This window comes from Lithobates pipiens, unplaced genomic scaffold (genome assembly GCF_037356315.1).
Source record: "Lithobates pipiens isolate NorthernLeopardFrog02 unplaced genomic scaffold, aLitPip1_a1.2 Scaffold_13, whole genome shotgun sequence".
NCBI classification, from domain to species: domain Eukaryota; kingdom Metazoa; phylum Chordata; class Amphibia; order Anura; family Ranidae; genus Lithobates; species Lithobates pipiens.
In genome coordinates, this window is record NW_027507718.1 from 28,265,704 (window position 1) to 28,291,067 (window position 25,364).

General features: G+C 45.1%; 1 protein-coding gene across 1 annotated transcript in view; it reads right to left on the reverse strand.

Moving 5' to 3' along the window:
- LOC143975838 (transmembrane channel-like protein 2-A) overlaps positions 1-25,364 on the reverse strand; it is a 152,826-nt gene that overhangs the window by 19,312 nt on the left and 108,150 nt on the right. The window contains exons 15-18 of the mRNA XM_077478402.1: positions 22,114-22,353; positions 15,511-15,636; positions 11,904-11,982; positions 6,309-6,432 (exon numbers count right to left, since the gene is read on the reverse strand). Coding sequence (XP_077334528.1) covers positions 6,309-6,432; positions 11,904-11,982; positions 15,511-15,636; positions 22,114-22,353 — 569 coding nt within the window. The remainder of the gene's footprint in view (positions 1-6,308; positions 6,433-11,903; positions 11,983-15,510; positions 15,637-22,113; positions 22,354-25,364) is intronic.

Sequence of the window (25,364 nt, forward strand, 5' to 3'; positions counted from 1 at the left end):
ATGCTGAAACACATCCCCACAGCATGATGTTGCCACCACCATGTTTCACTGTGGGGATGGTGTTCTTTGGGTGATGAGATGATGTATTGGGGTTGCACCAGACATAAGGTTTTCTTTGATGGCCAAAAAGTAAAATTTTTGTCTCGTCAGACCAGAGCACCTTCCCCCATTCATTTTGGGAGTCTCCCACATGCCTTTTCGCAAACTCAAAACGTGCTATTTTGTTTTTTGCTCAAAGTAATGGCTTTCTTCTGGCCACTCTGCCATAAAGCCGAACTCTATGGAGCGTACGGCTTATTGTCATCCTATGTACAGATACTCCAGTCTCTGCTGTGGAACTCTGCAGCTCCACCAAGGTTACCTTAGGTCTCTGTGCTGCCTCTTTGATTAATGCTCTCCTTGCCCGGTCCGAGTTTTGGTTTGCAGCCGTCTCTTGGCAGGTTTTCTGTTGTGCCATGTTCTTTCCATTTGGTTATGATAGATTTGATGATGCTTCTAGGGATCATCAAAGATTTGGATATTTTTTTATAACCTAACCCTGACTTGTACTTCTCAACAACATTATCCCTTACTTGTTTGGAGAGTTCATTGGTCTTCATGGCAGTGGTTGGTTAGTGGTGCCTCTTGCTTAGGTGTTACAGCCTCTGAGGCCTTTCAAAAAGGTGTGTATATGTAATGACAGATCATGTGACACTTATGCCTCGTACACACGATCAAACAATCCGGTGGAAAAGTCTGGCGGACTCAAGTCCGCCGGACAATCCCCCTGTGTGTAGGCTCCGGCTGACTTTTTTTACCCAAAAGTCCGGTGAACTTAGAAAGTAGTTTTGCACTCCAATCTGCCTGTCGGACTCGCATTTCGGCGGACAATCCGGCCGCGTGTGTGCCAGTCCGCCGTACTTTTGAAATGAATGGACTTTTCCCGCCCGGAGAAAAGTCCGCTCATTTTGAGGATGCTGGGACTGTGACATCATAATGGGTGGGGACATCATCCGTTGATGTCCCTATATAAGTCGCCGCACGCCGCGTCCCTGCCATTGTGAGTGGAGGCAGCGACAAGGCAACATCTGAAGAGAAGAACAGAAGACAGTGACAGCGGCAACAGAAGACCGGGCCACCGCCTGTAAGAGAGCTAGAAGAAGGCACGGTGGCCCAGCAAGAAGAACTGAAGAGGGGGGCAAGACCCTCGAAGTCGGAAGAAGAGGGTGGCGGCGAAGAAGAAAGCCGGGCTCCTCCGCTAGCAAAAGAGCTAGCAGAAGATAACGGAGGAGTTCGGCAAGAAGACCCCCGAAGACGGACAGAAGACCCCCGGAGCTGTGCAATAAACTATTTTAACCCTTGCGTGTTGTGTTTTTTTTTTTACTTTTTTTCACAGGTGAATGGGTAGGGGTACATTGTACCCCATACTCTTTCACATAGGATGGGGGGCCGGTATCCGGGAGCCCGCTTATTAAAGGGGGCTCCCAGATTCCGATAAGCCCCCCGCCCGCAGACCCCGACAACCAACGGCCAGGTCTGTTGGGAAGAGGCCCTTGTCCTCATCAACATGGGGACAGGGTGCTTTGGGGTGGGGGGGCCTTTCCCAAGGCACCCCCCCATGTTGAGGACACGCAGCCTGGTACGGCTCGGGGGGGGGGGGGGGGGGCGCTCGCTGGCCGGCCGGGTAGCATTCTCGGATAAGGGTCTGATATGGACCTGGGGGGGACTCCCACGCCGATTTTTTGGCATAGGGGTTCCCCTTTAAGTCCATACCAGGTGACGGGGCCAGTGACACCTCCTTCACTGGCCCTGGCTACCTGGAGACACGCTCAAAATGAGCAGACTTTCCTCCGCGTGTGTGGGCGAGTCCGTTCAAAAGTACGGTGGATAGTCCGGCGGACTTAGTACGCCGTATTAGTCCGCTGAAAAAGTGCCGTGTGTGGGCAAGTAGCTCGTTCGGAAAAAACGGCGGGAAGTCCGCCAGACTAAGTCCGCTGGATAGTTGGCTACGTGTGTACGCGGCATTAGATGCACATAGATGGACATCATTTCACTAATTATGTGACTTCTGAAGATTATAGGTTGCACCAGAGCTTTTTATGGGCTTCATAACAAAGGGGGTGAATACATATGCACATGCAAATTATCAGTTTTTAATTTCTGAAAAATTGTTTTATGTATTTATTTTTCTAATTTCACTTCACCAACTTAAACTATTGTGTCCTGATCCATCACATATAATTCAGATTTTAAAAAAAACATTGAACTAAGGGCTGTAATGTAACAAAATAGGTAAAAAGCCAAGGGGGGTGAACACTTTTTCAAGGCACTGTATGTCACCTTATTAGGTTTATATATGTTTGCAGATTGATCTTCCTTGTTTATTTGGATTTATCCTTTAAGCAATTACCACAATAACTTAGGAACGCTCTCCATGTTATGTGGACTCTACCTATGCGTGTGTTTTTCTTTTCATTCTCCCCTTAATTCGGGTTGCCTCAGACGGTCATTAGGTATTTAAATATACATTTTCAATTATAATTATTTTATTTTTTTTCTCCCCCTTTCTTTGGAGTGCCACATGTATTTCGTTTTTGGATTATGTACAGATTTGTTTATATGTGTATTTCTGTCTGTAAACAGATTTTGAGCAAATCAAGAAGCAACCAAGCCTTGAAGAAGCAGATTGCTATTGATTGCCTTCATGTAGCAATATTGTTGTACATTTATCATTGTTCTTTGATATAGGAGTGTAGGTTTTCCTCCTCCCTATATATGTATGTATTTTCTCAATTTTCTATGTTCAATAAATGATATACTTTTATATCCTGTTGTAATATTATACATGTCTGGAGGTTCAACGCCCAACACTTTTTCTTCCCTTTCCATTACAATAAATATCTGCATCGTTTAGGAGATATTTACTTTAGATGTAGCCAGTGACATCACCGGCACATGCGCTCTGAAGGAACAGCATACCCGTTCCTTCAGAGCTGTGCCATAGTGACTCCCACATGCATGTGTGGGAGTGATGTCATCGCCAAAGCCCACAAACCCGTGAGGAAGACCGGGTGAAGATGGAAGCACCTTCAGCGAGGAAAGCGTGCCACTGGAGGGCTTCATTTTCAGGTAAGTCTGTCATAATGTGCTAGTATTCGACCTAAACTGCCCACTGCCTATTTTTTTATGGAGTTTATTACTGCTTTAAGGTATTCTTTAACCACTTGCCACCCGGTATATAGCAATATGACATCAGCAAAGTGGTTCTGTTATCCTGACCGTGATTAGGATAACAAGCCGGGGGGCCCACAGCGCAGTGATCAGAGGTGCTGTGTGTCAGTCTCTGATGGAACCTCTGACAGAGGCTTCTTACATGATTCTTCACATGATTAGCTGTGACCAATCAGGAGGTGGCGGTAAACGGCTTTTCTCAGTTCGTACTGACAGGGAGAGCCGATCTCTGTCGGGGGGGGGGGTCTGCTCTGATAATCAGCACACTGATTATCAGTGCAGCCCCCATCAGAGGTGCCCATCAGCTGCCAATCACTGCCCATCAGCTGCCAACCTGTGCCCCATAAGTAACGCCTGTCAGTGCCTATCAAAGTTCCAATCAATGCTCATAAATGTGACATTCATTGCCCATAAAAGTACCAATCAGTACCCCATCAGTAATGCTTGACAGTACCCTTCAGATGCCACTCAGTAATGCCTGTCAGTAGCTCCTCAACAGTGCTGCCTATCCAACGCCATCTATCAGTGCCCATTAGTGCCAGCTATTAGTGCCCATCAGTGCCCATCAGTTTTTTTTTCCAAAAATGTTGGTCTTTTTTAGTTTGTTTAGCAAAAAATAAAACCCCCAGTGGTGATCAAATAGCACCAAATAAAGCTCTATTTGTGGGAAGAAAATGATAAAAATGTAGTTTGGGTACAGTGTTGCATTACCGCACAATTGTCATTCAAAATGTGACAACGTAAGTGCCCAGTATTGAAGTGGTTAAACTGGTACTTTAAAGAATTCATTCTATTTTTCATTTTGAAAAGAACCCTCTCCAAACAGTTTTTGGCATTAGTACATGTTCCCCATTGTATTATTTCACTCGTCTTGCCTATTAGCCCTAAAAATGGACAGAAGTTATTAACAATATGAGTCCTCTATAGCAGGTGTCCCCAACCAATGGGCCGCGACCTCTCTGCAGCTGGGGGCGGGTGCCATGGGAAAGTCAGGTGGGTGGGTGGCTTGAGAGAGCCAGTCGGGCAAGCGGCATGAGAGAGCAAGGTGGGCGGGCAGCATGAGAAAGAGAGGCGGCCGGGTGGATGAACGAAGTGGGTGGAAAAATGAGAAAAGTGAGCGGGAGGGCATGCAGAGATGACATCATCTCTCTCCGCCGCTCAGCATCACCGCTCTTCTGCCCTCACAGCACAGGCCTCTTCATTGTCGGATGTGCAGCAGGGAGCATAGAGATAACATCATCTCTCACCGCCCACCCCACATCACCGCTCTCCTGCCCTCACTTATAACTGACCAATGCACAGACGCCTGCCTCTGTGCTAAATGGACCAGTGCTGCCACCAGTGCAGTGACAATCTACATCTGGTGGCAATGGCAGGTGATGCAGCAAGTGACAATCCACATCTGTTGGCACTGGCAGGTAGCGTGGCAAGTGACAATCCACATCTGGTGGCACTGGTAGGCAATGTGGCAAGTGACAACCTGTATCTGGTGGGAGGCGACGTGGCAAGTAACAATCCATATCTGGTGGCAGGCAAGATCACAAGTGACAAACTGCATCTGGTGACAGGCAACGTGGCAAGGGACAATTCATATCTGTTGGCAGCTGACATGACAATCCACATCTGGTGGCCGGCAACGTGGCAATTGACAAGCTGCATCTGGTAGCAGGCAACATGGCAAGTGACAAGCCACATCTGGAGGCAGGCGACGTGGCAAGTGACAATCCACATCTGGTGGCAGGCGACGTGGCAAGTGACAATCCACATCCGGTGGCAGGCGACGTGCTAAGTGACAATCTGCATCTGGTGGCAGGCGATGTGGCAAGTGACAATCCGCATCTGGTGGCAGGCGACATGGAAAGTTACAAGCTGCATCTGGTTGCAGGCGAGTGGCAAGTGACATGCTCAGGGCTCCCACTGATTCTGCATTATGGTGAGTTGAACTATTTAATTTTACAATGTAATAATAGAAATAATGCGCTTCAATCATCCTGACACCATATCAATCATGATGCTGGGATGATTGAAGCACTAACACCAGGCATTGCCCTGACAAATTGCCCATAAAAAATTACGCAATATCTAATCCTCCAATCCTCCCAGCACAAGACCAATCCGACACCCCTACACTCCAGTGATCTTGAATTGCAGACTGTACCTGATGTCTTCAAGCCCAGAATAGGCTCCATAGACCAGGACCATGGACCGTGGGGGAGTGCCTTTTTCCAATGGAATGAAAGATTGGGTGATTATAAGCTTTCTCCTTACCCCTAGACAAAACGAACTGTTGACCTGTGCAGTAAGGGCACAGCCCAACTGCATGGGAAAAAATGTTTTTGCCCAGAGTTGGGTTTTAATAGAGTTTGATTTGAAACAACAAATAAACATCACTTGGAACTTTGCCAAAATGTAATTCACTGACTGTTCAAACTGCCCCCTTCCTGTACACATTGCCATCCTTTTCTCCTGAACATTTTCCCACTCTGCATCTTTCTCCCTTACAAGCACAAATAACCTCCCATTTTCCTTGCACAAACTGCCTTCCTTTCCCTGAACACACTGCCCCCTTCATATACACACCGCCTTCTGTACACATTGCCACCTTGTACACATTGCCTCCCTTTCCCCCTGCACACACTGCCCCCTCCCTGTACATGCTGTCTTCTCTATACACATTGCCTCCCCTTCTTGTACATGCTGTCCTCCTTTTCCCCTGCATACATTTCAAGCTCTACACACATTTCCCTCCTACACATTTCCCTCTTCCTGTACACAATCAGCCACTTTTGCTGGTAATTCAAACAATGAGCACTGACTTGGTAAACCATCCACCAGAGCAGCTGTGTCACCCAAAGTAATGCCTAGGCCCAGCTGCTGATAGCTAGTGAAGGTATCTGCCTTCTGATCCACAAGGCAGTGGTGCACTTTGTTCAGACACTGTAGGGTACGTGCAGAAGCTGCCCCCATGACACTCAATGGAGGACACTTGCCTGGATCTGTGGGACACCAGGATTTTGTTGAAATCCTGGGACGGCCCCATGGAATCTGGGATGGTTGAGAGAAATGGGTATCATTATTGAACTGCCAATAAACTTTACCTTTGTCTTCTCTTTCTTTTTTGATACCAAATCTTACACTAGGAGGCAGAAGGTCTTCTATATCTTTCATTAATTCGTTGGTTGATGCTGTATTGTTCCGTCTGCTTTTTTCCTCATCCCTTTTCTTTATAAAATTCAAAAAAATAAATAAATGTATTAAAAAACTGGCTGAGTAACAAAAAAATTATATTAAAACAATGATTCTTAGTAATTAGATAACTTTTTTTCTGAAATTCTCAAAATGTGTCAAATGGGCCAATAAAATAGGCATATGAAAGGAATGAGTGTTCAAGAGATCCATCCTAGGCTTGGGCATTAGTATTTCAGAAAGTAAAAGATGGCTAGACAACTGGAAAATGAATAGGACCCTTTGCTAAATAACTATGGCAGAGGTAGTCTTTTGCTCAATGTGGAAAAGTGGTAAACTGTCCAATATACTTCAGCTGAACTTCAAACAAATATGATCAAATCACATATTCTATGTAGGTTCAGACTGATGCAGATGTAGTAGAGGCCTTTGCCTTGGCTCATGTGCTGTGGGTAGGTTGAACAACTTGTAGGGCAGGATCTTCACTCACCCCCACATTGCTATGGGAGTTCACTGCACTGTGTGATACTGAGCTAGCTGTCAAATTTACATTGCCTTCCTGGATAAAATAAAGGGGAAAAGTTAAAAAGTAGAGGGGAGGAATAGAACCAGAAACAGAGAAACTGGAGCAAACCTAAAAAGTAAAAAATGAGAATGAATGAAAATTAAAATAACGACAATGACAAAGACAGACTAAGGGACAGAGCAGTAAAGACCAGAATAGTTCTCAAGGGGAAAGACATTTAAGCAAAAAAAAAAAGTGGGTTAATTCCACTTCAAATTCATTGCTTTGAGGAACCTAGTGTCCATCTTGTACATATAATAAATCCCCCTTTTACTCAAGCTAGGGAAGTGATCGCCTCCCCTAATGGGTTGGTCTACACTCTATTACTTGTATTTTAAAGGAGGACAAGTCTCCACTATGATAATTTGCAAAATGTTATACAATTTTGTATTTATTTTGCCCTGATATGACTTGACAATATGTGAATTGCTTAAATAGGCACAATTTGAACAAAGACTGTGTCCACATCTGTATATACCTGTCAAGTTCATTCATGTGCCCATATTATTATTAAAGAAAAATTGTCATGCTTACCCTCTAACGCAGGTGGTCAGACACTATAGCTATCTTCTGTGTTCCTCACCTATAGTAGCCCCCTTTCCCATAAGGAAAGCAGACCTACTTGGTTGGCCCCAGGACTTATACACAATGCTATAGTGCCTGGCCACCTGGCCAGGGCAGACATAAGCTGAGCAAAGCAAATAGGTACTTGGAGTTGGCAGACAAGCAGAATGTTTCAATGGCAGTCTAGGTACAAGGCAGGCAAGGTTCAGAAAAGTCAGGGTCAATCCGTAGTCAAAAGGAAGGCAGAGTTCTGAGACCTGAACAAGGAGGCCACGCCCTCTGAAATGCATTGTCATAGCAACCCTTAGAATCTCTCATCAGCTGTTCCAGGTCGCGCATCAGGTGTCTGTGTAGTCAGGCTGTGTTCCCTTACTATCGAAGGATCTCCGCTGTGAGCGCGCGGCTCATGTGCAGCTTGTACATCTTCCCACTGGGACTATCCATCACTGTTTGCCCTGGATCCTGCATGTAGCCCTGCGGGCCAGAGCGGTACTATTGCTTAACACAGATGCTTTTGTTGTAAAAACACAATGTGAGTGTTTTATTACTCCTTATTTCTATCCATTAAACTGTGTTGCACTAGGGACCGGTGCGCTCTGTCTCTTTCTTTGTATTGAAGATTTCAGAGAGTAGTCAATATCCGATCTGAGGTCATAAACAAAAGAATCCAAACAGCAGAGCAGGACAGACAAACAGAGAGCTTGGATCACGTGTGACAATAACAATATCACAAGCACGACCAAAACCAGGATCCTGGAATGAGGGGCAAAAGCATAACATGCTCCTGACAGAAACAGATTAGGTGATAACATATCACCAATAGTGGGTGCTCTTCTACCATCACCTCAACTCCCATATCCAGATATTCTCTTAAATCCATGAAAGATTTGTAAATATCTATGAACAATGCATTTAATCTCTTCAGTGTGTATACACTAACAGGTGAGAAAGTAATGGCAGGAGAAAGGCTGCAAAGTAAGTTAGGAATCCAGGAAGTTGAGGTAATAGATGGCCAGCAGGCAGGCAACACTCACAACATGAAGGGAGATTTTTCAAGTAAGCATCTATTGGATTGTCAAATATAACTGTTGTTTGTATTGCTATTACAATGCTGATGTTATAAAATATCCGTGACCATAGATTTCTAGAAAGGTTATTCACATTAATCCATGGCAAACAAATCAAATTAACATGATGGTGCAGCCTCCAGCACAGCACAATATACACCTGTATCTACCCTTTATTGCTGGTGTTCTCTAATACAGCCATCTGCAGGAGTTAGTGGGTGTTCTGTGCCTCCAGCACAGCACAATATACTCCTGTATCTACCTTTTATTGCTGGTGTTCTTTAATACAGCCACCTGCAGGAGTTAGTGGGTGTTTTGTGCCTCCAGCACAGTATACACCTGTATCTACCCTTTAATTGCTGGTGTTCTATAATAAAGGCATCTGCAGGAGTTAGTGGGTGTTGTGTGCCTCCAGCACAGCACAATATACACCTGTATCTACCCTTTATTGCTGGTTTTCTCTAATATAGCCATCTGCAGGAGTTAGTGGGTGTTGTGTGCCTCCAGCGCAGTATACACCTGTATCTACCCTTTATTGCTGTTCTCAAATAGAGCCATCTGCAGGAGGTAGTGGGTGTTGTGTGCCTCCAGCACAGCACAGTATACACCTGCATCTACCCTTTATTGCTGGTATTCTATCATATAGGCATCTGCAGTTACTGGGTGTTGTGTGCCTCCAGCACAAATTACACTACCCAATTGCTGGTTTTGCCATCTCCCTGTCTCTGTTCACAAGGGCAGGGACGCGGTGTGCGGCGACTTATATAGTGACATCATCGGATGATGTCCCCGCCCATTATGATGTCACAGTCCCAGCATCCTCTGGAACTGTGACATCATAATGGGCGGGGACATCATCCAGTGATGTCCCTATATAAGTCGCCACATGCTGCATCCCTGCCATTGTGGCTGGAGACAGCGATGAGGCAACATCTCCAGAAGAACAGAAGACAGAGACGGCGACAGCGACAGCGGCGACAGAAGACCGGGCCACCGCTTGTAAAAGAGCTAGAAGAAGGCGCGGTGGCCCAGCAAGAAGAACCGAAGAGGGGGACAAGACCCCCAAAGAGGGGAACAAGACCCCCGAAGTCGGAAGAAGAGGGCGGCGGTGAAGAAGAAAGCCGGCTCCTCTGCTAGTGAAAGAGCTAGCAAAAGAGCAGAAGATAGCGGAGGAGTCTGGTGAGAAGACCCCCGAAGACGGAAGAAGACCCCCGGAGCTGTGCAATAAACTATTTTAACCCTTGTGTGTTGTGTTTTTTTTTTACATTTTTTCACAGGTGAATGGGTAGGGGTAAATTGTACCCCATGCTCATTCACATAGGGTGGGGGGCCGGGATCCGGGACCCCCCTTATTAAAGGGGGCTCACGGATTCCGATAAGCCCCCCACCCGCAGACCCCGACAACCAATGGCCAGGGTTGTCGGGAAGAGGCCCTTGTCCTCATCAACATGCCGCGCCGTCCCCCTTGTTGAGGGCACCCCCGCGTGCCCAAGGCACCCCCCATGTTGAGGGCATGCGGCCTGGTACGGCTCAGGGGGGGGGGGCTCGCTCGTCCCCACCCCTTTCCTGGCCGGCCGGGTAGCGTGCTCGGATAAAGGTCTGATATGGACCTGGGGGGGGGACCCCCACGCCGATTTTTCTGCGTAGGGATTCCCCTTTAAGTCCATACCAGGTGACAGAGACAGCGACGCCTCCTTCGCTGGTCCCGGCTACCTGGAGATGCGCTCAAAATGAGCAGACTTTCCTCCACGTGTGTGGATGAGTCCGTTCATTTCAAAAGTATGGAAGATAGTCCGGCTGACATGGTACGCCGTATTAGTCCGCCGCAAAAGAACCGTGTGTGGGCAGGTAGCTAATTCGGAAAGTCCGCCAGACTAAGTCCGGCGGAAAGTCCGCCAGACTAAGTCCGCCAGATAGTCTGCTACGTGTGTACGCGGCATTACTCGCTTTTTCTAAATGTGTGCGAGTGAGTCACAATATGTTATATATAGTACCGTATATACTCGAGTATAGGCCGACCCGAATATAAGCCGAGGCCCCCAATTTACCCCCAAAAAAACTGGCAAACTTATTGACTCGTGTATAAGCCGAGGGTGAGACATGCCTGTCCATCCCTGTGTGTGTGTCCGTCCATCCCTGTGTGTCCGTCCATCCCTGTGTGTCCGTCCATCCCTGTGTGTCCGTCCATCCATCCCTGTGTGTGTGTGTGTCCATCCATCCATCCATCCCTGTGTGTGTGTGTCTCCATCCATCCATCCATCCATCCCTGTGTGTGTGTGTCTCCATCCATCCATCCATCCATCCCTGTGTGTGTGTGTCTCCATCCATCCATCCATCCCTGTGTGTGTGTGTATCCATCCATCCCTGTGTGTGTGTGTGTCTCCATCCATCCATCCATCCGTGTGTGTGTGTCTCCATCCGTGTGTGTGTGTGTGTGTGTGTGTGTGTGTGTGTGTGTCCAGCCTACCTGCACCTACACCCGCAGCAGATCGCAAAACGCAGTGCGGAAATGAATAGGGTTTGCAGTGTTAGCTGCATGGCAATATAGTGTGAACCAGGGCTGAGGACCCATTCACTTTGGCAGGGAAAAGGGAATAGTTGAGTCGCAGATTTATTCCCGCTGGCCACCCACACAGAGAAGACCATCCAGCAGCCACTTTGCGTCATAGCCACGACAAAAATCCCATCATGTTTAGTGGGCAGTACAGGTGTGTGTGTGTGTGTGTGTGTGTGTGTGTGTGTGTCCAGCCTACCTGTGTCCCGAGCCTTTGTCCCGAGCCTCCGTCCCGTGTCGTGCCTTGCCTTCGTCCCGTCCCGTCCCGTCCCGTCCCGTGCCGTGCCTTGCCTTGCCTCCGTCCCGTGCCCTCTTCGTCGGCGGCCATTGTAAAATTCAAAAGCCGCGCCTCCTCCTTCGCCTGTGATAGGCGGAACACTGAATTTCCCAGCAGCCTGTGTTCCGCCTATCACGGACGTCGTATCATCCTCGTCCGTAGTACGAGGATGAGACGATGCCCGTGATAGGCGGAACACAGGCTGCTGGGAAATTCAGTGTTCCGCCTATCACAGGCGAAGGCGGAGCCGGAGGCGCGGCTTTTGAATCATAGAATGGCCGCTGTCTGTCTGCTCGACACGCTGATCGAGCGGGCAGACAGCGATGACTCGAGTATAAGCCGAGGGGGGCACTTTCAGCCTCAAAAAAGAGGCTGAAAATCTCGGCTTATACTCGAGTATATACGGTATATAAAGCCATTTCTAAATCGTAAACAGTGACAATGATTCTGAATCATAACAACAGTACTATAACAACTTACCGTCTGCATTTTCTTCTTCATCTCAATGTTAGCTCTCTTGTAGGCCTTTGATATAGCATTGAGGTAATATATAGCCAGACTAAAGAAAACAACATTTAAAAGATAAAAAAAATATGAATGAATAGGTTTTATTAGATTTGCTGTATCATATCTTATCATATCTTCTTCACTAAAGTGGGTCACGCTGACTTATATTTAAAAAAAACAAACAAAAAGTACCCACTTCCATAAATATCTCACAGTATAGCAAGTCACAATGTTTAAAATTTAAGGCTTTCATATGATTGAATAAATCCAATAAGTGAAGTAATTTTTTATCATCAGGTCACATATTAACCAGTAGACATGTGCATTCGTTTTCGTCCGAATGCATTTTCGTCCGAATTTCAGCTATTTTCGTTTTCGTTTTGACAAACGATAACGAAAGCACAGAATCCGAAAAACGAAAGATCCGACATAAATAAATGCTTTATTTTCGTTTTCATTGTTACAACAGTTCGATATAGAATAGGAGATTCGACGTGACTCTGACAATAACAATCTGTCTATAGAACCTGTGGTCGAATGTGCCTAGCCTTACCTCTATTAGTCCAAGATTGTATAGAGAAAATATTCGACAGAGAAAAAAGATTTGACAGAGAGAAAAGATTCTGCAAGTTACTGTCCTAAAAAGTGTTTGGGGACCCGGGTCCTGCCCCAGGGGACATGTATCAATGCAAATTTTTTTTTTAAAAACGGACGTTTTTTCGGGAGCAGTGATTTTAATAATGATTAAAGTGAAACAATAAAAGTGTAATATTCCTTTAAATTTCGTAGGGGGGGGGGGGGGGGGGTGTCTATAGTATGCCTGTGAAGGGGCTCATGTTTCTGGTGCTTAGAACTGTCCCTGCACAAAGTGTCATTTATGCAGGAAAAAAAGTCCTTTAAAATCACTCGCAGCTATTATGAATTGTCGGCTCCCGTAATACAGAGAACACTCATTGAAAGTCATTGATAAAAAAAAAAAAAAAAAGCGTGGGGGTCCCCCAAATTCAATTACCAGGCCTTTCAGGTCTGGTATGGATATTAAGGGGAACCCTGCCTCAAATTTAAGAAAAAATTTGACGTGGGGTTCCCCCTAAATATCCATAACCAGACTCTTCAGGTCTGGTATGGATATTAAGGGGAACCCCGCGTCAAATTTAAAAAAAAATTGACGTGGGGACCCCCTAAAAATCCATACCAGACCCTTTATCTGAGCACGCAACCTGACAGGCCGCAGGAAAAGAGGGGGGGACGAAAGAGCGGCCCCCCCTCCCTCCTGAACCATACCAGGCCACATGCCCTCAACATTGGGAGGATGCTTTGGGGGTCTGTGACCCCTCAAAGCACCTTGTCCCCATGTTGATGAGGACAAGGGCCTCATCCCCACAACCGTGGCAGGTGGTTGTGGAGGTCTGCGGGCGGGGGGCTTATCAGAATCTGGAAGCCCCTTTAACAAGGGGAACCCCAGATCCCGGCCAACCCCTGTTTGAAATGGTAAGGGGGTACAAAAGTACCCCTACCATTTCACAAAGAAAGTGTAAAAAATTGTTAAATAAGACAAACACACTTTTGAAAAATTCCTTTATTAAAAGTAAAAAAAATAAAAAAAAGATTTCAGCGGTGGTAATCCACTCTTGCTATCCAGCGACGGACGGTCATCTCTCCAGCGATGGCTCATCTCATCCAGCGCAGCGAATCCATCCTTCTTCTGTCTCCACGGAGGAGACACTTCAGGGATTCCGGCGGCCTGACGTTTCTTATATACGGAGGGCGGGGCCACCCGTCACCTGACCCCGCCCCCTCTGACGCAAGGGGAAACCCGGGGTTCCCTGTGACGTATGGGTGACCCCGCACCCCGCTGATATAACACAGGCAGGTTTCCGTTACATCAGAGGGAGGCGGGGTCACCCATACGTCACAGGGAACCCTTGGTTTCCCCTTGCGTCAGAGGGGGGCGGGGTCAGGTGACGGGTGGCCCCGCCCTCCGTATATAAGAAACGTCAGGCCGCCGGAATCCCTGAAGTGTCTCCTCCGTGGAGACAGAAGAAGGATGGATTCGCTGCGCTGGATGAGATGAGCCATCGCTGGAGAGATGATCGTCTGTCGCTGGATAGCAAGAGTGGATTACCACCGCTGGAATCTTTTTTAAATTTTTTTTATTTTTAATAAAGGAATTTTTCAAAAGTGTGTTTGTCTTATTTAACTATTTTTTACACTTTCTTTGTGAAATGGTAGGGGTACTTTTGTACCCCCTTACCATTTCAAACAGGGGGGGCCGGGATCTGGGGGTCCCCTTGTTAAAGGGGGCTTCCAGATTCTGATAAGCCCCCCGCCCGCAGACCTCCACAACCACCGGCCACGGTTGTGGGGATGAGGCCCTTGTCCTCATCAACATGGGGACAAGGTGCTTTGAGGGGTCACAGACCCCCAAAGCATCCTCCCAATGTTGAGGGCATGTGGCCTGGTATGGTTCAGGAGGGAGGGGGGGCGCTCTCTCGTCCCCCCCTCTTTTCCTGCGGCCTGCCAGGTTGCGTGCTCGGATAAAGGGTCTGGTATGGATTTTTAGGGGGACCCCCACGTCAATTTTTTTTTTAATTTGACGCGGGGTTCCCCTTAATATCAATACCAGACCTGAAGGGTCTGGTTATGGATATTTAGGGGGAACCCCACGTGAAATTTTTTCTTAAATTTGAGGCAGGGTTCCCCTTAATATCCATACCAGACCTGAAGGGCCTGGTAATTGAATTTGGGGGACCCCCACGCTTTATTTTTTTATTTTTTATTTTTATCAATGACTTTTAATGAGTGTTCTCTGTATTACGGAGCCGACAATTCATAATAGCTGCGAGTGATTTTAAAGGACTTTTTTTCCTGCATAAATGACACTTTGTGCAGGGACAGTTCTAAGAATCAGAAACATGCGCCCCTTCACAGGCATACTATAGACACCCCCCCCCCCCTACGAAATTTAAAGGAATATTACACTTTTATTGTTTCACTTTAATCATTATTAAAATCACTGCTCTCGAAAAAACGGCTGTTTTTAAAACTTTTTTTTGCATTGATACATGTCCCCTGGGGCAGGACCCGGGTCCCCAAACATTTTTTAGGACAGTAACTTGCAAATTAGTCTTTAAAATTAGCACTTTAGATTTTGAACGTTGGAGTCCCATAGACTTTAACAGGGGTTCTAAAGTATGCTATATACTAGCTCTGTCGAATCTTCTTTATACATTCGACAGACACCATAAGCCTTCAAAGACAGATTCGACCGTAATTCATGTGGATTTTCGGACGAATGCAATTTTTGAACGAAAAACGAAATAAATAAAAACGAATTTCAGGAGTAACTAAATAAATTAAGTTTTCGGACGAAAACGAAATTCCGAAACGAAATATTTTACTCTGCACATGTCTATTAACCAGTATAAATACAATTTAAATTATAAAAAACATTTTATTAAGGCATGGTTTCTGCTTATTAAATACATTTTGAGCATAAATACTATTCTCATTTCCATATTATTTACATATGTTATAGATATCTGTATACTTTTTAAATGCATTTGTTCATAATGCTTACACCAATAGGATAACTGCTGCCATGATGATTCCTGGATTAGATGCATAGGCAAGTACTGTTGTCATAAAAGGTGGAAAATCGATTTGGATGGTTTCCTGTAGAACATCATACATCCTGTTTTTCCCACTTGGAAAACAATAGAAACAATGCACATATTAAAGTAACATCTTATAAATTTTTTCAAAATGAAAGAAAATGTGAATATCGTGCAAAAGATAATTTATTTCACTAATGCAACTTAAAGCGGAGATCCACCCTAAAGTGGACCTTCCGCTCATTGGAATCCTCCCCCCCTCCGGCGTGACAATTGGCACCTTTCAGGGGGGAGGGGGTGCAGGTACCTGTACAGTACAGGTATCTGCACCCACTTCCGGGATAGCTCTCTGCGGAAAGGGGCGTAGATTACGCCCCTTTCCGAAAGTCCCCCGCTGCCTGCTGGGAAACACACAGATCCCAGAGGCAGCGGGTCCATCCTTATTGCGCAGCGCGACTCGCGCATGCGCAGTAGGGAACCGGGAAATGAAGCTGAAAGGCTCCACTTCCTGATTCCCATACCCAAGATGGCGGCGGCAGCACCCGAGAGACGATCAAGAGATCGGCTTCGGGTGCCGACATCGCGGGCGCGCTGGGCGGGTAAGTGTCCTTATTTTAAAAGTCAGCAGCTGCAGTATTTGTAGCTGCTGGCTTTTAAAAAAAAAAAACGGCGGAACTCCCGGCGGACTCCCGCTTTAAAAGGTGAAACTAATATATGCGATAGACTCATTACATGCAAAGCAATATAGTTCAAGCCGTGATTTGTCATAATTGTGATGATTATGGCTTACAGCTCATGAAAATAACCCCAAATCCACAATCTCAGAAAATTTGAATATTACATGCAATCAATAAAACAAGGATTGTAGATAGAACAATATCAGACGTCTGAAAATTATAAGCATGCATATGTACTCAGTATTTGGTTTGGGCCCCTTTTGCAGCAATTACTGCCTCAATGGGGCGTGGCATGGAAGCTATCAGCCTGTGGCACTGCTGAGGTATTATGAAGACCAGGAAACTTCAATAGCGACCTTCAGCTCTTCTGCATTGTTTGGTCTCATGTCTCTCATCTTTCTCTTGGCAATGCCCCATAGATTCTCTTTGGGGTTCAGGTCAAGCGAGTTTTCTGGCCAATCAAGCACAGTAATCCCACGGCCATTGAACCAGGTTTTGGTGCTTCTGGCAGTGTGGGCAGGTGCCAATTCGTGCTGGAAAATAAAGCCAGCATCCCCATACAGCTTGTCTGCGGAAGGAAGCATGAAGTGCTCCAAAATCTCCTGGTAGATGGCTACGTTGACCCTGGACTTAATGAAGCACAGTGGACCAACAACAGCAGATGACAGGGCTCCCCAAATCAACACAGAATGTGGAAACTTCACACTGGACTTCAAGCATCTTGCAGTGTGTGCCTCTCCATTGTTCCTCCATACTCTGTGTCCTTGGTTTCCAAATGAGATGCAAAATTTGCTCTTATCAGAACGAGAACTTTGGATCACTGAGCAACAGATCAGGTCTGTTTTTCTTTAGCCCAGGTAAGACACTTCTGATGTTGGTTGTTGTTCTGGAGTGGCTTGACAAGAGGAATGCCCATGCCCAGGATCCGTCTGTGTGTGGTGGCTCTTGATGCACTGACTTCAGCCTCAGTCCACTCCTTGTGAAAGTCCCCAACACTTTTGAATGGCCTTTTCCTGCCAATCCTCTCCAGGCTGAGGTCATCCCTGCTGCTTGTGCACCTTTTTCGTCCACACTTTTCCTTTCCACATAACTTTCTACTAATGTGCTTTGATACAGCACTTTGGGAACATCCAACTTCTTTTGAAATAACCCTTTGAGGCTTTCCTTCCTTATGGAGGGTGACAATGATGGTTTTCTGCACAACTGTCAGGTCAGCAGTTTTTTCCATGATTGTGATTCCTACTGAACCAATCTGAGAGACCATTTAAAGGCACAGCAACCCTTTGCAGGTGTTATGGCTTAATTAGCTGATTAGAGTGGGACACTTTGAGCCTAAAATATTTCATCTTTTCACAATATTCAAATTTTCTGAGATTGTGGATTTGGGGTTTTCATGAGCTGTAAGCCATAATTATCACAGTTATGACAAATCACGGCTTAAACTATCTTGCTTTGCATGTAATGAGTCTATCTCATATATTAGTTTCACCTTTTAAGTTGCAATGAAAGAAATTAACTTTTGCACGATATTCAACATTTTTGAGTATCACCTGTAGATAGTAAAAGTTTTAATTTCTCTGTAGATCCCTTTAAAATAATGTCTATCTACAGTATTCTGAAGGCAGATCACATAAGACACATAAATAACTGTCAAATTAATTAAACGGGGACTGGAGGAGGTGTTGCGTTTAGATCAGAGGAGCTGGGAAGATTAAGAATGGTTATTTATAGGTATGATAAAAAGAAAATAGTGTAAATGAACTGAAATCTGAATTCTGTGTATATGCAGCTAGGAACCCAAGAACTCAATGAGGTTAATTTGCTAAAACTAGAAAGTGCAAAATCTAGAGCAGCTGTGCATGGTAGCCAAATAGCTTCTAAATTCAGCTTGTTCAATTAAAGTGGTTCTAAAGGCAAAGGTTTTTTTTTTATCTTAATGAACATTAAGATAAAAATCCTTCAGTGTGCAGCAGCCCACCTCAGCCTAATACTAATACTAATAACCTAATACTTACCTGATCCCCATCTCGATCTAACGATGAACACGAGTGCCTCGACCACCTGGGACTCTCCCTCTTAATTGGCTGAGACATAGCAGCAGCGTCATTGGCTCCCGGTGCCAATCAAAGTCAATGAGCCAATGAGGAGAGAGAGGGAGCCGGACTGAACGAGGCTCCATGTCTGAACAACATCAACACAAAGCTGGTTTGGGTACCCCCATAGCAAGCTGCTTGCTGTGGGGGCACTCGACAGGAGGAAGGGGCCAGGAGCGCAAGTGAGGGACCCGAGAAGAGGAGGATCTGGGCTGCTCTGTGCAAAACCCCTGCACAAAGCAGGTAAGTATAACATGTTTGTTATTTTTAAAGAAAGGAAAAAAAAAACAAGACTTTAGTATTACTTTAACCAGTTCCCGACCAGCGCACGCCGATGTATGTTGGCAGAATGGCACAGGCAGGCATATTGGCATACAGTTACGTCCAATCTTTAATGCCGCCCTGCCATCGCGAGCACACACCGCCGGCGCCGTGCTCGTGCGCTGGTCGGGACCCCTGTGAGTCCAGTCATGGGTCCCGCGGACTTGATCGCCGCGGGTATACCCGCGATCATCTCACGGGGCGGCTGAACGGAGAGAGGCCATTGTAAACAGCATCTCCCCATTCTGCATAGCAACAAGTGACGCTGATCTCTGCTCCATGTGATTGGAGCAGAGATCAGTGTTCACTAAATGAAAGCTGAGCCCCCAACAGTTAGTAACACACCCCTAGGAACACTTAAATCCTACACTGCCACCCACTGGTTAACCCCTTCACTGCCAGTGTCATTTACACAGGAATCACTGTATTTGTATAGCAGTGATTGCGGTATAAATGACAATGGTCCCAAAAATGTGTCAAAAATGTCCGATGTGTCCGCCATAATGTTGCAGTCCCAATAAAAAACGCTGATCGCCGCCATTACTAGTAAAAAAAAAATTATTAATAAAAACGCCATAAAACTATCCCCTATCTTGTAAACCCTATAACTTTTGCGCAAACCAATCAATAATCGCTTATTGCGATTTTTTTACCAAAAATATGTAGAAGAATACGTATTGGCCTAAACTGAGGGAAAAAAATGTTTTTTTTTATATATTTTTGGGGGATATTTATTATAACAAAAAGTAAAAAAAATGCTTTTTTTTCAAAATTGTCGCTCTATTTTGGTGTATAGCACAAAAAATAAAAACTGCAGGGGTGATCAAATACCACCAAAAGAAAGCTCTATTTGTGGGAAAAAAAGGACGTCAATTTTGTTTGGGAGCCACGTCGCATATCCGTGCAATTGTCAGTTAAAGCGACGCAGTGCCAAATCGCAAAAAGTGGTCTGGTCTTCTGCCAGCAAAATGGTTCGGGGCTGAAGTGGTTAAGCTTTGACAAAAAAAAAAACTGTAGTAAATCAAACACAATGTTTTTTTTTTGTGTTCACTACTAATCTCATTATCCTCCATGTCGAGGAGATGAGCAAAAGCAGACATATTTAAAGTCTAGCCTGAGTAATAATAATATATAATACATATAGTGGAGGATTTCTTATAGCCACTCACAGCTGCAGGAAGTACTGTATTTATTGGCGTATAACACTCACTTTTTCACCATGAAAATCGGATGCAAATAGCGTGTGCGTGTTATACGCCAATACAAAAATTTATATTTTTTCCCTGAAACTTCCCTCTTAAAATGAATGTGCGTGTTATACGCCGATAAATACAGTATATTATTTGTAGTATTTGGCTGTTTTCACACTGATCAGTGTTTCTTCTGTTTATGCGTTAAGAAAAGCAGAAGAAAAATGCATGACCATTAAATGTTATGGAACTTTTCACACTGATCAGTTGCAGGTCTACTGCATTAAAAGGAATCCTGCTTGCCACATTTTTGGTGCATGTTTGGTGTGGTAAAAAAAATGCACCAAAAATGCACCTCCCATTGACATGAATGAAAACACATCAAAAATGCGGATTAAAAGCTATGTGTCTTTTTTTCATAAGTGTTAAATGCACTAGAAACACAGCAAAAACATAGTAAAAAACATGGCAAAACACCAAAAAAATGTGCCATTTTTGAAATGTCACTGTAAAAGTAGCCTTACTCATTAAAAACAAATGAAAGCCCCTAAAAAGAAAAAGCAATGCAGGAACCTCATCTATGGACATATATTGCATTTTTGCTTTCGAGTTTAGATAATCTTTTAACACACTACTCCCAACGCACACCTTTCTGTAGAAATGGCTGTGCATATAATTGGGTGCTGAAGCAACCATCGACCAACCGGAGAAAGAGAATGTCACTAGCACATCAAGGATCTCCAGAGCAAGTTCAAAGCTTTAATCAGTGATCATATCGTTACAGCAGATTGCAACGTTTCAGAACCCCACAGGACCCCTTTATCAGGCATGTTACCCTGATCACATGCCTGATGAAGGGGTCCAGTGTGGCCCCAAAAGGTTTCAATCTGTTGTGATGATGTGATCGCTGAATAAAGCTTTGTACCCACTCTAGAGATCCTTGGTGTGCTGGTGACATTCTCTTGCTCTAGATATTATTTTAGGCTTGGTTTACACTAGCCTGATTTCAACATTGCGTGACTTTCAGTGCAACTTTGGAGTCCGACTTTGATGTAACTTTGATGGGCTCAGACCATATACCGCACGCTGTATCAAATTGGTCTGCATGGCTGTCATCCCAGAAGGAAGCCTCTTCTAAAGATGAAGCACAAGAAAGCCTGCAAACAGTTTTCTGAAGACAAGCAGACTAAGGACATGAATTACTGGAACCATGTCCTTAGTCTGATGAGACCAAGTTAACCTATTTGGTTCAGATGGTGTCAAGCATGCTTGGCGGCAACCAGGTGAGGAGTAAAAAGACAAGTGTGTCTTGCCTACAGTCAAGCATGGTGGTGGGAGTGTCATGATTTGGGGCTGTATGAGTGCTGCTGGAACTGGGGAGCTACAGTTCATTGAGGAAACCATGAATGGCAACATGTACTGTGGTATACTGAAGCAGAGCATGATACCCTCTCTTCGGAAACTGGGCCTCAGGGCAGTATTCCAACATAACGAGCCCAAACACACCTCCAAGATGACCACTGACTTGCTAAAGAATCTGAAGGTAAAGGTGATGGACTGGCCAAGCATGTCCCCAGAGCTAAACCCTATTGAGCATCTGTGGGGCATCCTCAAATGGAAGGTGGAGAAGCGCAAGGTCTCTAATATCCACCAGCTCTGTGATGTCGTCATGAAGGTGTGGAAGAGGATTCCAGTGGCAACCTGTGAAGCTCTGGTGAACTCCATGCCAAGAGAGTTAAGGCGGTGCTGGAAAATAATGGTGGCCACACAGAATATTGACACTTTGGACATTTTATGGGGTGTACTCAGCAGTTTAGACATTAATGGCTGTGTGTTGAGTTTTTTTGAGGGGACAGCAAATTTACACTGTTATACAAGCTGTACACTCACTACTTTACATTGTAGCAAAGTGTCATCTCTTCAGTGTTGTCATATGAAAACATATAATAAAATATTTACAAAAATGTGAGGGGTGTACTCACTTTTGTGAGATACTGTATATATATATATATATATATATATATATATAGTTAGTAATTTGTTGCATATCAGATACCATGACTGCAAATCACAAACTGGAAAATCACATGAATATGTTGGTGGCTTCAGGATACATGAAACCCACCAAATGCATACTGAAGCAGATTCTATCTATCTATCTATCTATCTATCTATCTATCTATCTATCTATCTATCTATCTATCTATCTATCTATCTATCTATCTATCTATCTATCTATCGATCTATCTATCTCTACTACTAATTTATTCTTAACATTTTTTTTTTACCTAAAAGGTCCACAGTCAAAGGATGGCGTTATAGTCATTACTGTGTATGCCACCGGCAGCAGACTCATGAACAGGATAAGTAGCAGAAGAGCCATGTAGAAATTGTTTGATTTTGAAACTTTGAAAAAACGTTCTTGTGGGACATTGCTGCTCATTACTCCCCAGCACTGTAGGTACATTGAAGAGAAGAGACGTAGTACATTCACAACTATCAGTCCAGGTGCATAAAATATGCCCATCCTGTAGAGAATAAATAATACAATAGTGAATAACAAATCATCTTTAATTGCAAAATAATTCACATGTTATTGCTTTAAAGCATATAAGAATGGAAAGAGCAGCAAAGACAAATTTACAAATAGTAACATTCTGTACAGCCTTAAACAGTTATTAGCCCGAGTCCCAAGGCCAGCGGCGTTCTGTCAAAATAGCCAGAGTCTATGTTCTTTCCGGTGTTGTGTTAAAACAGCAATTCGTCGAAATCTCCAATTACTGATTCTTTAACCACTTCAGCCCGGACCATTTTGCTGGCCAAAGACCAGACCACTTTTTGCGATTCAGGGCACTGCGTCGATTTAACTGACAATTGCGCAATCATGCGACGTGGCTCCCAAACAAAATTGGCGTCCTTTTTTTCCCACAAATAGAGCTTTCTTTTGGTGGTATTTGATCACCTCTGTGGTTTTTATTTTTTGCGCTATAAACAAAAATAGAGCGACAATTTTGAAAAAAACACATTATTTTTTACTTTTTGTTATAATAAATATCCCCCAAAAATATCTAAAAAAACATTTTTTCCCTCAGTTTAGGCCAATACGTATTCTTCTACATATTTTTGGTAAAAAAAATCGCAATAAGCGATTATTGATTGGTTTGCGCAAAAGTTATAGCGTTTACAAAATAGGGGATAGTTTTATGGCATTTTTATTAATATTTTTTTTTTTACTAGTAATGGTGGCGATCAGCGATTTTTATTGTGACTGCGACATTATGGCGGACACATCAGACATTTTTGACACATTTTTGGGACCATTGTCATTTATACAGCAATCACTGCTATATAAATGCAGTGATTCCTGTGTAAATGATGCTGGCATTGAAGGGGTTAACCAGTGGGTGGCAGTGTAGGGGTTAAGTGTTCCTAGGGGTGTGTTACTAACTGTGGGGGGCTGGGCTTTCATTTAGTGAACATTGATCTCTGCTCCAATCAAATGGAGCAGAGATCAGTGTCACTAGTTGCTAGGCAGAATGGGGAAATGCTGTTTACAACGGCATTTCTCCATTCAGCCGCCCCGTGAGACGATCGCGGGTATGCACGCGGCGATCGAGTCCGCGGTACCGGCGACCGGACTCACTGGGGCGCTCGCGATGGCAGGGCGGCATTAAAGATTGGACGTACCTGTATGCCAATATGCCTGCCTGTGCCATTCTACCGATGTACATCGGCGTGCGCCGGTCGGGAACCGGTTAAAGTAATCGGAAATGACGCGATTGGAGATATCGATGAATTGGCTATTTTGGCAGAACACCGGGAACTCGGGGCTATACGGGACCAGACTACCCGATGAGGCCAAATGATATACCAAGTCCTGCCTCTAGTAGATCGGCTCCTATGATGGACGTCACACTGGTCCAATGCCGGGACCAGGAGGCGGGACTTAGTGGACACTGCAGCTGCGTTGGGAAGTGGAAGATCCCCACTCTGTGTAAACCGGTGGGCGATGGCTCTCCTCTCCCTATGTCTATGGCATGCACTGGTGAGGCTGCACTGATGGCCGCTGGCAAGACTGTGCTAATGGTCACTGGCGAGACTGCACTGATGGGCACTGGCAAGGTTGAGCTGATAGGCACTGGCAAAACTGCGCTGATGGGCACTGGCAAGGCTGCGCTGATGGGCACTGATAAGGCTGCATTGATGGGCACTGGTGAGGCTGCATTGATGGGCACTGATCAGGCTTCATTGAAGGATACTGTTGAGGTTGCATTGATGAGCATTGGTGAGGCTGAGCTGATTGGCATTGATGAGGCTGCATTAATGGACACAGGTAAGGCTGCACTGATGGGCAATGATAAGGCTGCATTGACGGGATTGGCTTTGTCCCTGCATGTAGGCTACATCGTAACACTACACCCGCCCCTGCCTGCACAGTACATTGTACCATGGTCTGAGCGACAGGAGAATGGAGCAGGTAGGCACATACAGGCATCAGTTCTCCATGCTTTCTTGATGAACTTTTCTGCTCCTCTCCTTGCCTGGACAGTTGCTTCTCTCCTCTTCTCCAGTCATCTCTATCTCTGAGTCCTGCCTTATCTCTCACAGTGTCCTGATGTCTGTTCTTATCTCTCCCTGCTCAGGACATCTCCAAGCCCCTTACTCCTCTGTATAGTGACCCTTTCCTTCTGTGAGTATGAGTACTAACAATGACAAATGTTTTCCCTGTTATCTTTATAACACCTATATATTGTTAAAACCCTGACACATTATATAAAGCTGGGTACACACTGGGGTTGCGCCAATACTCGTTTTGTACTGGCAATTACGAGTACCGATACTTGTGCTCAAGTTCTCACTGATATCAGTAATTGAAACCTTTGTGTTGAGATTTGAGCCCATACAAAATGAATGGGCTCATATCACACCGCAAAGAATCTTGTGGAATGAAGTGCCATTCCTGCGCATTTTGGCATACTCGCCCTGGGCGGCAGCACGCATGCAATGGCAGGGTGGCGTATAAAAATGGACGTACCTGTACGCCAATATGCCTGCCCGTGCCATTCTGCCGACGTACATCAGCGTGCGCCAGTAGGGAACCGGTTAAACCAAATCCATCATCTTTCTAAATTTTCCAACAAATTGCAAAAGTTGATCATAGGATGGTTCTGTCTTCATCCACCATGCCACAGCCCTCCCCTTAAAAATGTTTTTTGTAAAATTTGGAGAAGAAATGTTCCTTGCTCCCCAAAGTGCAACTTTACTCTTATGCCGCGTACACACGAGCGGACTGTATGGCGTACTTAGTTCGTCATACAATCCGACGGACGGTCCGTCGTACTTTCCACTGAACGGACTTGACCACACACGGATGCACAAACAGTCCGTCGAAAGCTTGCGCGATGACGTGTACAGCACGTACGACGGGACTAGAAATAGGAAGTCCAAGACACAGCAAAGCACCCTTCCGCCGTGTAAATCCTTTCTGGGCATGCGCCATTCTTAGTCCGTCGAACTAGCATACTGACGAGTGGATTGT